The sequence below is a fragment of the Chlorocebus sabaeus genome, chromosome 20, assembly GCF_047675955.1.
Source record: "Chlorocebus sabaeus isolate Y175 chromosome 20, mChlSab1.0.hap1, whole genome shotgun sequence".
Taxonomy (NCBI): domain Eukaryota; kingdom Metazoa; phylum Chordata; class Mammalia; order Primates; family Cercopithecidae; genus Chlorocebus; species Chlorocebus sabaeus.
The window spans coordinates 109774188-109788600 of record NC_132923.1 but is presented as its reverse complement, the minus strand read 5'-3'; the positions used below and the strand labels follow the sequence as shown (position 1 = coordinate 109788600).

The 14413-nt window shown below is 47.2% G+C and overlaps 1 protein-coding gene across 3 annotated transcripts in view; it reads left to right on the top strand.

The window, feature by feature from the left end:
• The window catches only part of WDTC1 (WD and tetratricopeptide repeats 1), a 78290-nt gene extending 75273 nt beyond the window's left edge, over window positions 1-3017 (top strand). For all 3 annotated transcript variants that reach the window (XM_037984516.2, XM_007979848.3, XM_007979849.3), the window contains exon 16: window positions 966-3017. In XM_037984516.2, the coding sequence (XP_037840444.1) occupies window positions 966-1163 (198 nt within the window). In that variant the 3' untranslated portion in view covers window positions 1164-3017. The remainder of the gene's footprint in view (window positions 1-965) is intronic.
• Window positions 3018-14413: the final 11396 nt, after the last annotated feature.

Sequence of the window (14413 nt, the reverse complement as noted above, 5' to 3'; positions counted from 1 at the left end):
TGACCAAAGCCAAGCAGAGAGGAGGGCAGGGACTCTGTGGAAGGCTCCAGTGGAGCCTGCTAATGCAGGGAAGAGAAATGAGCCACCCAGAGGCTAGAAGCTGCTGAGTATCTCTTATCTTGGGGCCCAAGGCTGTGTCCTCAGATTCCAGAAGCTCCAAATGCAGTGGCAATTGCCTAGAAACTGTACAGAGGCCCTGGTCACAAGGGAGCTATGCAGGCTTTGGCATCTGGTAGGCCTAAGTTTGAATCCAGTCTCCTCACTGCCTGAGAGACTTCATCTCTGACCCAGGCTTTTAATCATCTGTACATGGGGAATGGGAATGACAGCATCACCTTGAAAGGTTGCAGTGAGGAGTAAAGAGATGCCTGTGAAGTGTCCAGCCCACAAGGACACTTAGGACAGTGTAGTCCCCTCCACTCCCAGGGTGGGTAGCCAGGGAAGCTGGCTTGGTGCCTCCCCTTCCCCTCTGCCCTACTGCTTCCCTCTTCCCAGCTGGCAAAACAAAAGTCAAGTGGTATGTCTGATTCCCAAGATAATTTGCTGTGACTTTTAAAGAGAGGACTCCTGTAGGATTCCCCATTGAGGGGAGAGGAGAAAGAAAGATGAAGGAAGAGTTGCTGTGGCAACAAAACAGAGTGGGGTGGGGAAGTTGTGTCTGCCCCTTGTCCCAGGTGTCCCAGTATGTGTGTCCAACATATCCTGGTGTGTACTGTCCCCCACGTATATCCCAGCATGTTATGACCTGCCTATATATCCTGAGGTGGCATGTCTCCCCATATATATTCCAGTGTGAGCACCCCCAACAATATGTATTAAGGTTGTGTGTACACCTCCTGGCATGTACGTGTACCTCCCCCTATAGATAGTTAAGTCTGTGTATTTCCCTCCCCCGCCCCTATACGTGTACCCTGGTGCCTCTCTCTCCCTGAGCCTCATGTGTGTTACCCCTTTCTCCACCACAGAGTGAAGACCTCACAGGCCGAGTCGTGGAAGATATGGAGGGTGCTTCGCAGGCCAACCAGCGGCGCATGAATGCAGACCCGTTGGAGGTGATGCTGCTCAACATGGGCTACCGGATCACGGGCCTGAGCAGTGGAGGTGCCGGGGCCTCTGATGATGAGGACAGCTCTGAGGGCCAGGTGCAGTGCCGGCCCAGCTAGACCCTCCAGCCCTGGTCCCCAGCCCCTGCTACTGGCTGGACCCTCCACCCTGGGCAGGAGGTCGGGGGATTCTGTTTTGGTTTGTCTTCCCCACCCCACTTTTTTTCATTTCCCCTGTTTTGTTTGTTAGTTTGGCATTAGGGGTGGAGGTTGCTACAACTTGCTGGCTTTCAGACTCTGGGCTGATTGTCCCCTGACTATCCCCAGCCCTAAAAAAAAGAGCAGGAGGGGATACCCCTCCATATGCCCCCCCACCTCCTGCTTCCATGTCCCTGGAGGGCTCTGGCCTGCCTCAGAATCCCTTCTGCCGCAGGTGGGGAGGAACAAGCTGAACTGTCTTCAGGGACTGTCCTGCCCTTCAGCTGGCAGCAGGAGGGGGAGTGGGATTCCCAATTGGTAAGGGCTCACCTTGGCCTGTTGCCACTCTTGCTCCCAAGCCTGCAAGGCTAGCTCCCCTGTGGTCTTCAGGAAAGGTTTTGAAAAAGGATGGGTCCCACCCTCCCCCCAGAGCCACTAGTGTTAGAGCAGAACCAAAAGGAAGGACGGGAGCCCTGGAGTGGGCAAGACCAGGCTACCTGCTGAGGTCGCAGTGGAGCACCCTCACTCTTCCTGGCTACTAGCTCTGGCCCTGCACCTACTCTCACTGGCCACCTCTGGAGGCTCTGCCTTTCCCAAGAGCCCTGGCAGAGGGTGGGGCACTGCACCTTACCCCACCCATCCATGCCAGCACTTCTGCACTACAGCCGTTCTCCTCTTGGGCGCTCCTCAGCCTCACTGTGACCTTTCTGCCAGAGCTCCCAGCCAGGCCTACTCTGCTGAGGTGGCGCTTCCTGCTAAGGGCCCTTCTCTGTCCTTTCTGCCCTCCTTCCCATCCCACATGCTGAGCCGCCACAAAGACCAAAGAAGTGATGGCTTTTCTCTGTCCCCTGCTGCTCTGAGGGGAGAGGGGTGGGTCTCCTGAGCCACTCAGATGGGAAAGTCCCTTACTCGGCCCCTCCCTCCCCAGCAGCCCCAAGCTTTACACTGGATGCAGCGATCAACCCACCACTTACCAGGCCTCCCCTCCCCTCTGCCCCCTGGCTCTTAGCTCCAGCTGCTCCAGGTAGTTGGTTCATCCTTCCCCCTCTCTCCCTCCCTGCTTCCCCTCAGTGCTTACTTGGCTCCAGCCCTCCAGCTGCAGCCCCTGGGGAAAAGCAGCCTCCCTTCTCCTCTCCCTCTCCTCCCTCCCTCCCTTCCTCAGCCCCTGTCTCTGCCAGGTGCCTCCTCTCATTCAGGCTTCAGAGCAGCCCTGGAGACAGGAGGGCCATGTTAAAAGCTTTTTCACAGTTTTAAGAAGACAAGGGGAGGGTGAGGATAGTGGTGGGGGGTCTGGCACCATCTCATTGCTTTAATCCCAGCAACACAGGTGGCAGCTTCTCCCCCTTCCTTCCCACCCCAATCCCTCTTCCCATCCCTCTCTTCTAGCTTGGTAATGAAGTATATTTATTGGTGACGGAAACAGCTGCTGCTGCTTCTCCTGCTGCTGGGCCCTGCTCCCCTATCTCTTCTCCGTGACCTTTCTCTAGCCAGGGAGAAGGGAGAGCAGGAGTATTGGGACTGGGCCCTGGGGCCCAAGGACCAGCTGGGTCCCCTTTGCTTTCTTGTGTTCCAGCCACCTGCCATTTCCTCCCTGCCTCCCACCCTCCCTCCCTGCCTCCTGTCCTGCTTCCCACCCCCTGCCTGCCCAGCCTGGGCCCTGCAGTGTGGAGAGACACATAAGCCTTACTGTCCTCTGGGGGCAGGAGCCGAGCCTTTTTGTTGCTCCGCTCCCAGGAGAGTGAGGGTGACGCAATTGATTAAAACCATTTTGTTCTAGGTGTGGCTGGTGGCATTTGTGGGGTGCAGATGGGTATTGGAACCAAAGTGAGGGCACCTGGTCCCTCACCTCTGTAGCTGTATGACTTTGAGTAACCACACCTCTACTGGGTGGTGCTCACTGTGAGCAGTGACCACCCCACCCAGCAGGACTGAGTGCAGAGCCGAGCTCTCATGGCTGTGATTTGTAGTCATCAGCTTTCACTCTCCGGCTGTTTTTTCATCAGTAAAATAAGGGGCTTGGAATCTTAGTGGTTTTTCAAACCAATTTACATTGTGACCCAATATACACATGATTACTTGTATATATATGCATGTGTGTGTATATATATATATAAAATGAACAAAAGTTTTACACAATAATACTTACCCTTGCTACATGCAATGTGCTCTGCTTACCTTTCTGTTTTGTTAGGGAAAAAAACATGGTTATAACCCACTAAATTGATTTCACACATGCAAGTTTTTGATGTGCCCTGGATTAGATAATCTCTTAGACTACAGGTTTCTGAACTTTCTCAGCTCACAGCACCATTACCATCTCAGTAATTTTTTCATGGAGCCTCTAAGCCAAAAGAAATACCTAAGAGTTCAATTTATTAAGTAGTTAAGCCCTATTTATGTCCTAACAAGTTAGTTGCCATTTAAAAAATAATACATCTGAATTGGAGGAAACAATGTTTCATTTTTTTTTTTTTTTGAGACGGAGTCTTGCCTGGCTATTTTTTTTTTTTTTTTTTTTGTATTTTTATTTTTATTGTATTTATTTTTATTTTTAATTTTTATTTTTTTGGAGATAGAGTTTCATTTTTGTCCCCCAGGGTGGAGTGCAATAGCGCAATCTCTGCTCACTGCAACCTCTGCCTCCCGGGTTCAAGCAATTCTCCTGCCTCAGCCTCCCAAGTAACTGGGATTACAGGCGCCTGCCACCACACGCAGCTAATTTTTTGTATTTTTAGTAGAGACAGGGTTTCACCACCTTGGCCAGGCTGGTCTCAAACTCCTGACCTCAGATGATCTGCCCACCTCAGCCTCCCAAAGTGCTGGGATTACAGGCATGAGCCACCGCACCCGGCCTTCATTCTTAAACAACTGCAATTACTAACAGAATCTATGCTGCCCATTGGGCACTGAACAACTTGTTAAATTTTCTAATGAAAGCAGATACTGCTACCTTCATTTCCTGTCCCACATCGACTTTCATTTACTTTTTATCACAGCAACCACTAAAGACCCAGCTTCTTCAAGATGACATAATCAAAAGGATTGTGGCATAATCTAATAATGGAACTGTGAACTACCTTGAGCTAGTAGTTCACTCATTAGCCAAAGATGTTGAGTATCTTTCAAAATATCCTACTTTGCCCCCTGTGAATTTGCTGTGGGTGCCCTCAGGTGCCTTGATGCACAGTTTGGGAACTGTGGTGTGGTCTATGGGAACAGTAGTTTCACTACTGAAACTACTGAGAGGTCCTGCCAGAAATACCATAGGTGGTATTATAAAGCAGATACTATGGGCTGGTATCATTCCTCTGTGTACCCAAATTAACATCTGCAGAAGCTTCTTGAAGGCATTTCCAGACCAGGCAAAGAAGGGACAGTGTTCCAGACCAGGGAGTAGTGCAGAGTCCCAGGTTCCTTCATGAGCCCTGAATGACTCCATTTGGCTGGATGGTAGAGGGTGGACTGGAGGGGCAGTCAAATTGTGAAGGATTTCCTGTGCCTGGTGAGAGACCATAGACTTGATCCTGTAGGCAAGGGAGGCATTGGAAGACTTCACCAGGGTCTCCTTTTCATTTGGAGTTGGTACTCCATTTTTTAAAAAAATTAATAGCCTTTACTTTCTAGAGCAGTTTTAGGCTTACAGAAAATTGAGCAGATAGTATAATGAGTTTCATATACCAGTCTTTCCCCAGCTCAATTTTCCCAATTATCAACATCTTGCATTAGTACGTTGTTATAATTAATGAACCAGTATTGATACATTGTGATAACTGAAGTCCATAGTTTACATTACGGTTCACTCTTTGTGTTGCACAGTTCTATGGGTTTTGACAAATGCATGTCTTGTATCCACCATTACATTGTCATACAGAATAGTTTCACTGTTCTAAAAGCACCTTGTCCTCAACCTATTCAGCCTTCATTAGCATCCCCCCAAAAAAGTACTTAGGAATAAATCTAACAACATATGTACAAGGTTTGTATGAGCAAAACTACAAAACTGATAAACCAAGGAAGATCAGGTAAATGGAGAGATGGTCCATGTTCACGTATAGGAAAACTCAATATTAGGATGTCAGTTCTTTCCAACTTGATCTCTAGCTTCAACATGATCCTGGTCGTAGTCCCAGCAAGTTATTTTGTGAGTATCACCAACTGATTATTCTAAAGTTTACATGAAAATGTAGAAGACCCAGAATAGTTCCACTGTTCCACCTTCTTCTGCTTCTCCTGGTGCTGTTTGTGTGCTCATTCATTCTGTGCAGACCTGGTGCCTCATTTGTGAAGCAGCAGCTGAGGAGACTCCAGCACTCACATGGCTAAAAAGCCCAAGGAAGGAGTCAAGACTGAGAATAACAATCTTATTAATTTGAAGGTAATAGGGCAGGATGGTTCTGTGGTGCAGTTTAAGATTAAAAGTCATATACCGGCCGAGTGTAGTGGCTGTAATGCCAGCACTTTGGGAGGCTGAGGTGGGTGGATCACCTGAGGTCTGGAGTTCGAGACCAGCCTGACCAATATAGTGAAACCCCATCTCTACTAAAAATACAAAAAAATAGCATGGCATGGTGGTAGTCTCAGCTACTCGGAAAGCTGAGGCAGGAGAATTGCTTGAACCCGGGAGGCGGAGGTTGCAGTGAGCCAAGATCGCACCACTGCCCTCCAGCATGGGTGACAGAACAAGACACCATCTCATAAAAGAAAAAAAAGAGTCATATACCACTTACTAGAGTAATGAAAGCCTGTTGTGAAGGACAGAGTTTGTCAGTGAGACAGATCAGATTCTAGTTTGACAGGCAACCAGTCAATGAAACAAACACACCTGCACAGTTGGAAATGGAGGATGAAGATAACAATTGATGTGTTTCAGTAACAGACAAGAAGTATCTACTGAAAAAGGAACCTGCCTCTTTACTCTAGAACTTTGTTCTTATAGATCAAGATTACATTCTCAATTAGAAAACTGCAATTTGGTTCCACCACATCATGACTATTACTATAGTATAGTTTTCTCTATTCTTTTATTTTTCCCTTACCTATTCCTTTACTGTACATAAAATAACGGGTGTATGTTCACAAGCATTTTGCTGTCTTAAATATTAAATGGCCAATGACATCCACTTGATGTCAATCAAAACATACCCGTGAGGAAAAATACTGATTCTTGAAAATTACCTCCCTTTCTCCATCAGTGGCATACTCATTCAACTCTTATCTTATATTGCAATGTTATTTTGCTGTCACTATTTTAACAAAAAAACAAAAAACAAAAATCCTTGCATACCTTATTAAACTGGAGAATTTTAGTGTTTTTCATTTATTAATTGTAAAACCAAGGACAATTTTATAACTTTTTTTGTATATAGCTCTTACATGTAGGACAATCTGTCTGTAAGTAGGGATAAATTACTCTTTAAAAAAAAAAAAAAAAAAAAGAATCCTAAATAGTTTTCCCTTCAAATCAAGCATCTTGTTGTTTAAATAAACTTCTTGTTAGAAATGGAGAAAAAGAAGAAAGACCCAGAATAACCAATGAAAAACAAATTCAGAGGATTAACACTGCTGACTTCAAGACTTACTATCAAGCTACAATAATCAAGACAGTGTGGTACTGGCAAAAGAATAGACAAATAGGCCAATGGAACAAATAGAGAACCCAGGAATAGACCCACACAAATATAGTCAGCTGATCTTTGACAAGGCAGTAAAGTCAATTCAATGGAGAAAAGATAGTCTTATCAACAAACAGTGATGGAGCAATTGGACATCCATATGCAAAAAAAAAAAATCTAAATGCTGACCTAACACTGTTTACAAAAGTTAAAATAGATGACAGACCTAAATTTAAAATACAAAGCTATGAAACCTCTAGAAGATAACATAGGAAAAACATCCAACTTGATCTATAGCTTTAACATAATCTGAGTTGTAGTCCCAGCCACTTACTTTGTTGGGTTTGGCAGTGAGTTTTTAGATACAACACCAAAACCTCAATCCAGGAAGAAAAAAATTGGTAAGTTGGACTTCATTAAAATAAAAAATTTCTCAGTGAAAAACACAGTGGAGAGAATGAAAAGCCAAGGACTGGGAGAAATATTTGTAAAACACAGATAAAGGATTTGTATTCAAAAATACACAAAGAACTCTTTTTTTTTTTTTTTTTTTTTTTTTTTTTTTTGAGACGGAGTCTTGCTCTGTCTCCCAGACTGGAGTGCGGTGGTGCAATCTCAGCTCACTGCAAGCTCCGCCTCCCGGGTTCACGCCATTCTCCTGCCTCAGTCTCCCGAGTAGCTGGGACTAAAGGCGCCCGCCACCATGCCCAGCTAATTTTTTTGTATTTTTAGTAGAGACGGGCTTTCACCGTGTAGTCAGGATAGTCTCAATCTCCTGACCTCGTGATCTGCCCGCCTTGGCCTCCCAAAGTGCTGGGATTACAGGCCTGAGCCACCGCGCCCAGCCAAGAACTCTTAAAACTCAACAATATGGAAACAACCCAATTTCAAAATGGGCAAAAGATCTGAACAACACACACCAAAGATGATTCCCAGGTGACTAGTAAGCATATGAAAAGATTTTTAACATTATGTCATTAGGGAATTGCAAATTAAAACAATGAGATACCATTACACATCGCACACTTACTAGGATGGCTAAAATGTTAAAACTGTCCACAGCAAATGCTGACAAGGATGTAGAGCAACAGGAACTCTCCATTGCCAGAGGAAATGCAAAATAGTACAGCCACTTTGGAAGACAGTTTGGCAGTTTCCTACAAAGCTCAACATACTCTTACCATACAATGCTGCAGTCTCTCTCCTTGTATTTAACTAAAGGGGTTGAAAACATGATCATGTAAAGACCTGTACATGTATGTTTATAGCAGCTTTATTCATGATTGCCAAAAACTGGAAGCAACCAAGATGCCCCTCAAAAGGTGAATGGAGGCCAGGTGCGGTGGCTCACGCCTATAATCCCAGCACTTTGGGAGGCTGAGGCAGGTGGATCACTTGAGATCAGGAGTTCGAGACCAGCCCTGCCAACATGGTGAAACCCCATCTCTACTAAAAATACTAAGATTAGCCGAGCATGGTGGTGTGCACCTGTTGTCCCAGCTACTTGGGAAGCCAAGGCAGGCCAATTGCTTGAACCCAGGAGGTGGAGGTCACAGTAAGCCAAGATCATGCCACTGCCTGGGCGACAACAGAGCAAGACAACGTCTCAATTTAAAAAAATAGGCCAGGCACGGTGGCTCAAGCCTGTAATCCCAGCACTTTGGGAGGCCGAGACGGGCGGATCACGAGGTCAGGGGATCGAGACCATCCTGGCTAACATGGTGAAACCCCGTCTCTACTAAAAAAAAATACAAAAAACTAGCCGGGCGAGGTGGCAGGCGCCTGTAGTCCCAGCTACTCAGGAGACTGAGGCAGGAGAATGGCGTGAACCCGGGAGGCGGCAAAAAAAAAAAAACAGATAAACTGATACAACCATAAAATGGAATATTATTCAGGATAAACAGAAATGAGTTATCAAGCCACAAAATGATATGGAGGAAACTTAAATGTTTATTGCTTTGTGAAAGAAACCAGACTGAACGGGCTACATCCTGTATGATTCCAACTATATGACTTCCTGGAAAAGGCGAAACTACAGAAACAGCAAAAAGATGTGTGGTGCTGCGTTTTTAAAGAGTGTCCACATGTGTGACTCATCCAAAGCATTCACGAGCCCTGCTGATAAGAGAGTCCACAGTAAAGCAGAGATTAGAAATTGAGACTTCTGCATTTGTGGAGGGCAATTGTGGCCCCAGAGGGCTGCTCCTGTTTCTGCTTGGGAGCATGCCCAAATATTGTTGCAGAACTTAAAAAGGTGATGAGAAGTCATCTAGCTCAGAGGCTCTCAGCCCTAGCTGTAAATCAGAATCACCCAGGATGCTTTTGTAACTTTCCATGCCCCACCCCAGAGATTCTGTTTTAATTGGTCTGAGGTGGAGCCCAGACATCTGTCCTTTTTTTTTTTTTTTCCCCTCCTTTTTTTAACTTAAGAGATGGGGTCTTGCTTTGTTGCGCTGGCTGGAGTGCAGTGACTATTCACAGGCGCTCCCACTACTAAACAGCATGGGAATTTTGTCCTCCATTTCTGACCTGGGCTGGCATCCATTGTTTTAAATCATCCCAGGTTCATTTTTAATATGCAGCCAGAGCTGAGAACCAGTGATCTAGCTCTTTCTCCACATTGTACAGATAGGGACCATGAGTTTCAAAGAGGGGCAGGAAAAGGGATGGTGTTGCCTGAGGCCCCCAGTGAATTAGAACCAAAGCCAGGACTGGATTCCTGATCCCTAATTCCTAGTCCTTTTTTTTTTTTTTTTTTGAGATGAAGTCTCACTCTGTGACCCAGGCTGAAGGGCAGGGCGCAATTTTGTTTTGGCTCACTGCAACCTCCGCCACCCAGGTTCAAGCAGTTCTCCTACCTCAGCCTCCCGAGTAGCTGGGATTACAGGCATGTGCCACCATGCCCAGCTAATTTTTGTATTTTTAGTAGAGATAGAGTTTTGGCATGTTGGCCAGGCTGGTCTCAAACTCCTGACCTCAGGTGATCCACCTGCCTCAGCTTCCCAAAGTGCTGGGATTACAGGCATGAGCCATCACGCCTGGCCTAGTACAATTCTTTATAAACCATTTTCTTATAATGTAATAGGTCACAATACTTTTTTTTGAGATGGAGTCTCGCTCTGGCTGGAGTGCAGTGGCGCAATCTCGGCTCACTGCAAGCTCCGCCTCCGTGGTTCATGCCATTCTGCCTCAGCCTCCCGAGTAGCTGGGACCACAGGTGCCCGCCACCATGCCTGGCTAATTTTTTGTATTTTTAGTAGAGACAGGGTTTCACCATGTTAGCCAGGATGGTCTTGATCTCCTGACCTCGTGATCCGCCCGCCTCGGCCTCCCAAAGTGCTGGGATTACAGGTGTGAGCCACTGCGCCCAGCTTTTTTTTTTCTTTAGAGACAGGGTCTTTGCCATATTGCCCACACAGGTCTCAAACTCCTGGGCTCAAGTGATCCTTCCGCCTCAGCTTCCCTAAATGCTGGTATTACAGGTGTGAGCCACCATGCCCGGCCCATGATACTTTTGAACTCCTATTCTGTGTCTGGCATTGGGCTAGGCACTGGCATAACAAAATTGTACACAACATATTTCTTGCCTTCCTGGGGCCTCCAGATTATCTGGAGGAGTAGCAAATACAGGGATTGTGCATGGTTGCTGAACACTGGATTTTACTGTGAAATGTGAGTCCTCCCCAGTATATTCTGCCATCATTCAGTGCCCCACACGTGCCAGGTTCTTTGTCAGGTCTAGGGATATTAACATGTCTGGTAGGGGTGGTGGCCTGAAGAAGGAATGTGCCGCTTGGTTGCTCGGCCTCCTGCTCCCACTCAATTCTTTTTTACATATAAAATAAGGTCCTGATCCTAATGAGGCCGTAGTTTACCCCTATTTTACAGTGACTTACAGACTCTCACACTGGTCTCCCCTCATCACTCTAGTAAGCCCTAAAAGGGGTCGTCACCAGGCCAAATGTAGTGGCTCATGCCTGTAATCCCAGCACTTTGGGAGGCTGAGGCAGGAGGATCACTTGAGGCCAGGAGTTCAACACCAGCCTCGTCAACGTGGTGAAGCCCCATCTCTACTAGAAATATAAAAATTATCCAGGCATGGTGGTGCGCGCCTGTAATCCCAGCTACTTGGGAGGCTGAGGCATGAGAATCAATTGAACTCAGGAGGCAGAGGTTGCAGTGAGCTGAGATCGTGCCACTGCACTCCAGCCTAGGTGACAGAACAAGACTTTGTCTCAAAAAAAATAGTAAGAAGAACTTAGGAACACAAAGGAGACAACACTGGGGTCTACTGGAGGGTGGAGGGTGGGAGGAGGGAGAGGAGCAGAAAAGATAACTATCAACATCCAGGCTTAATACCTGGATGATGAAATTAATAATGGCTCACTGGCTGGGCGTGGTGGCTCACGCCTGTAATCCCAGCACTTTGGGAGGCCGAGGTGGGTGATTACCTGAAGTCAGGAGTTCAAGACTAGCCTGACCAATATGATGAAACCCCATCTCAACTAAAACTACAAAAATTAGCCGGGCATGGTGGCATGCACCTGTAATCCCAGCTACTCGGGAGGCTGAGACAGGGAGAATCACTTGAACCTAGGAGGTGGAGGTTGCAGTGAGCCGAGATCACACCATTGCACTCCAGCCTGGGTGAAACTCCGTCTCGAATAAATAAACAAACAAAAAAATAGTGGCTTACTGCGGCTCCTTCAGGCTCAAGCAATCCTCCCAAGTAGCTGGAATTACAGCAGGCATGTGCCACAATGCCCAGCTAATTTTTTTTTTTTTTTTAGTAGAGATGAGGTCTTTCTGTGTTGCCCAGGCTGGTCTCAAACTCCTGAGCTCAAGCAATCCTCCCCTCTTGGCCTCCCAAAGTGTTGGGATTACAGGTGTGAACCACCACGCCTGGCCTATTTCTCATTTTAGAGAGAAGGAAACTGATGCCCTAACAGGTTCTTCTACTTTTCTAAGGTGCGACAGATACTGACAGAGCTGAAGTTCAAACACTGAGCTGCCTGACTCCTGAGTCCACATGTGTAGCCATCATGCTTTACTGGGCACCCCAAAGTGGGAGACTTAGATCCTGGTCCTAGCTGTGCTTTCTATAACCTTGGGTAACTTAGCCCATCTATAAAATGGAATGGAGGCCGGGTTTGGTGGCTCACACCTGTAATCCCAGCACTTTAGGAGGCCAAAGTGGACAATCACTTGAGGTCAGGAGTTAAGGCCAGCCTGGCTAATATGGTGAAACCCCATCTCTAGTAAAAATACAAAAATTAGCTGGGGCTGGGCACAGTGGCTCACGCCTGTGATCCCAGCACTTCAGGAGGCCAAGGTGGGCAGATCACCTGAGGTCAGGGGTTCAAGACCAGCCTGGCCAACTCAGTGAAACCCCATCTCTACAAAAAATACAAAAATTTGTAGGTATGGTGGCACACACCTATAGTACCAACTACTCAGGAGGCTGAGGCAGGAGAATTGCTTAAACCTGGGAGGCAGAGGTTGCAGAGAGCCAAGATAGCGCCACTGCATTCCAGCCTGGGCAACAGAGCAAGATTCCATCTCAAAAAAAAAAAAAAAAAAAAAAAATTAGCTGGGCGTCATGGCAGGCACCTGTAATCCCAGCTACTCAGGAGGCTGAGGCAGGAGCATCACTTGAACCCATGAGGCAGAGGTTGCAGTGACCCAAGATGGCCCCACTGCACTCCAGCCAGGGCAACAAAGGGAGACTCCATTTCCAAATAAAACAAAAAATGGAATGGAAAAGGAAGTCGTTTTGTGAACTCTGATGTCTAAAGGGCCAGTGGGTTTGCTCTAAAATGGTTTCTTGCACTGAGTTGGTCCCCTTAATCTCCTCCCCACCATGGGAAGGTTTGGAGTCAGAATGGAGAGAGGCCCAGCTTCCAGGGGCCAGAGAGGGCTGAGCAGAAGAGAGGATGCTGCCCTCCCACATGCTGCGTACACTGCAGCATGCCCCTGGCTCAGGCTCTTTCCCTGGATTGAGGTGATTCTTCCCTAGAGCCCTTAAGGAGACCATCTACAGTCAACAAATAACTCCAGTGACATTACCTGAGCACTTCCTCTCTGCCAGTTGCCTGGTTGGATACAGGGACCAATAGATCCAGTTAGTCCTCTTCTCAAGGAGTTCACAGTCTCTTGGGAGCGACAGACATGTAAACAGCTAATGCTAATGCAAGTACACATGAATATTCAATAGGTGGAAACACAGCCTTCGTGCTCTGGGAGCAAAGAGGGAGCATTTGCCTGAAACCTTGAAAGTAGTGTAGAAGAGGAGAGGAAGGACGTCCCCGATGAGGGAACGGTGTGAGCAAACACACGAGGTATGAAGTGCAGGACTCATTCTGTGAAGGGCAAACAGGCCAGTGAGGCTAACTCCAGGCAAGTCCCAAAGGAGACTATGAGAAATGAATCTGGAAAGAAAATTTGAGGGCATCATGAGGGGCCTTGAAAACCAGTAGCGAGATAGCCTGAGAGAGGAGATTTGTGAGTCCTGGGGACTTATACATGGGGCCAATTGAGGGGGTGCTCTGACACCCACCAAGAGAGGAAATGCCCCAAGCTCACCCTTCAAATAAGCAGCATCTTACCCTCAAAGGTTTCCCAGCTTGACAGTTTCAGCTCTGGCATCCTTCCCTCCCCCAGCCAAACCCATAAGTGGATCCAGATGGTCATTCCTATTTTAGGTTGGGGTGTGTGTTGGGGGAGGGATAGCTCTGAAACCTATCAATCCTGTCCCAAGCTCAGCCATAACAGGAGCTTCCTCCAGGACCCTGCTGTGATCCTGTAAGCCTGGAAGGAAATATTAGTCTTTGATGGAGATTTCCCATCTGTTTATGGGTGATGAGGAAGCAACAGCAGAGGAGTCCAGGGCACAGGCCAGAGAGACTCTTACAATTGGGTGAGAGAACCAAGGTGTATATGTGAGAAGGAGTGTTCTGCAGGGATGAATCCATCATTTAAAAAAAAAAAAAAACTCTGGGCATGGTGGCTCATGCCAGTAATCCCAGCACTTTGGGAGGCTGAGGCGGGTGGATCACAAGGTCAAAAGATCAAGACCATCCTGGCCAACATGGTGAAACCCCATCTCTACTAAAAATACAAAAATTAGCTGGGTGTGATGTCGCACGCCTGTAGTCCCAGCTACTTGGGAGGCTGAGGCAGGAGAATCGCTTGAACCCAGGAGGCAAAGGTTGCAGTGAGCCGAGATCATGCCACTGCACTCCAGCCTGATGATAGAGACTGTCTCAAAAAAAAAAAAAAAAAAAAAAAAAAATCTTGTGGATGGGTTGTGGTGGGGGGCAAGCCAAGCCTGGGAGACAGGCCCCAGAGGATCTGGCTTCTATCTCCAGGTACCTGGCCCTCCTCATGCCCCTGTTTCTGCAGCTACCTAGGCCAAGGGTAGGATGATGTGGACCTTAGGAAAGGAGCCAGGGCTCTGTGGTCTGACCCTCTGCCTGAGCACTGTGCCCACCAACCCAAGCCCATTAAAAAGACTTGAGACACCAAGAGGTAGCAGGTAACAAGCTAGGTTCCTGCGTTTAG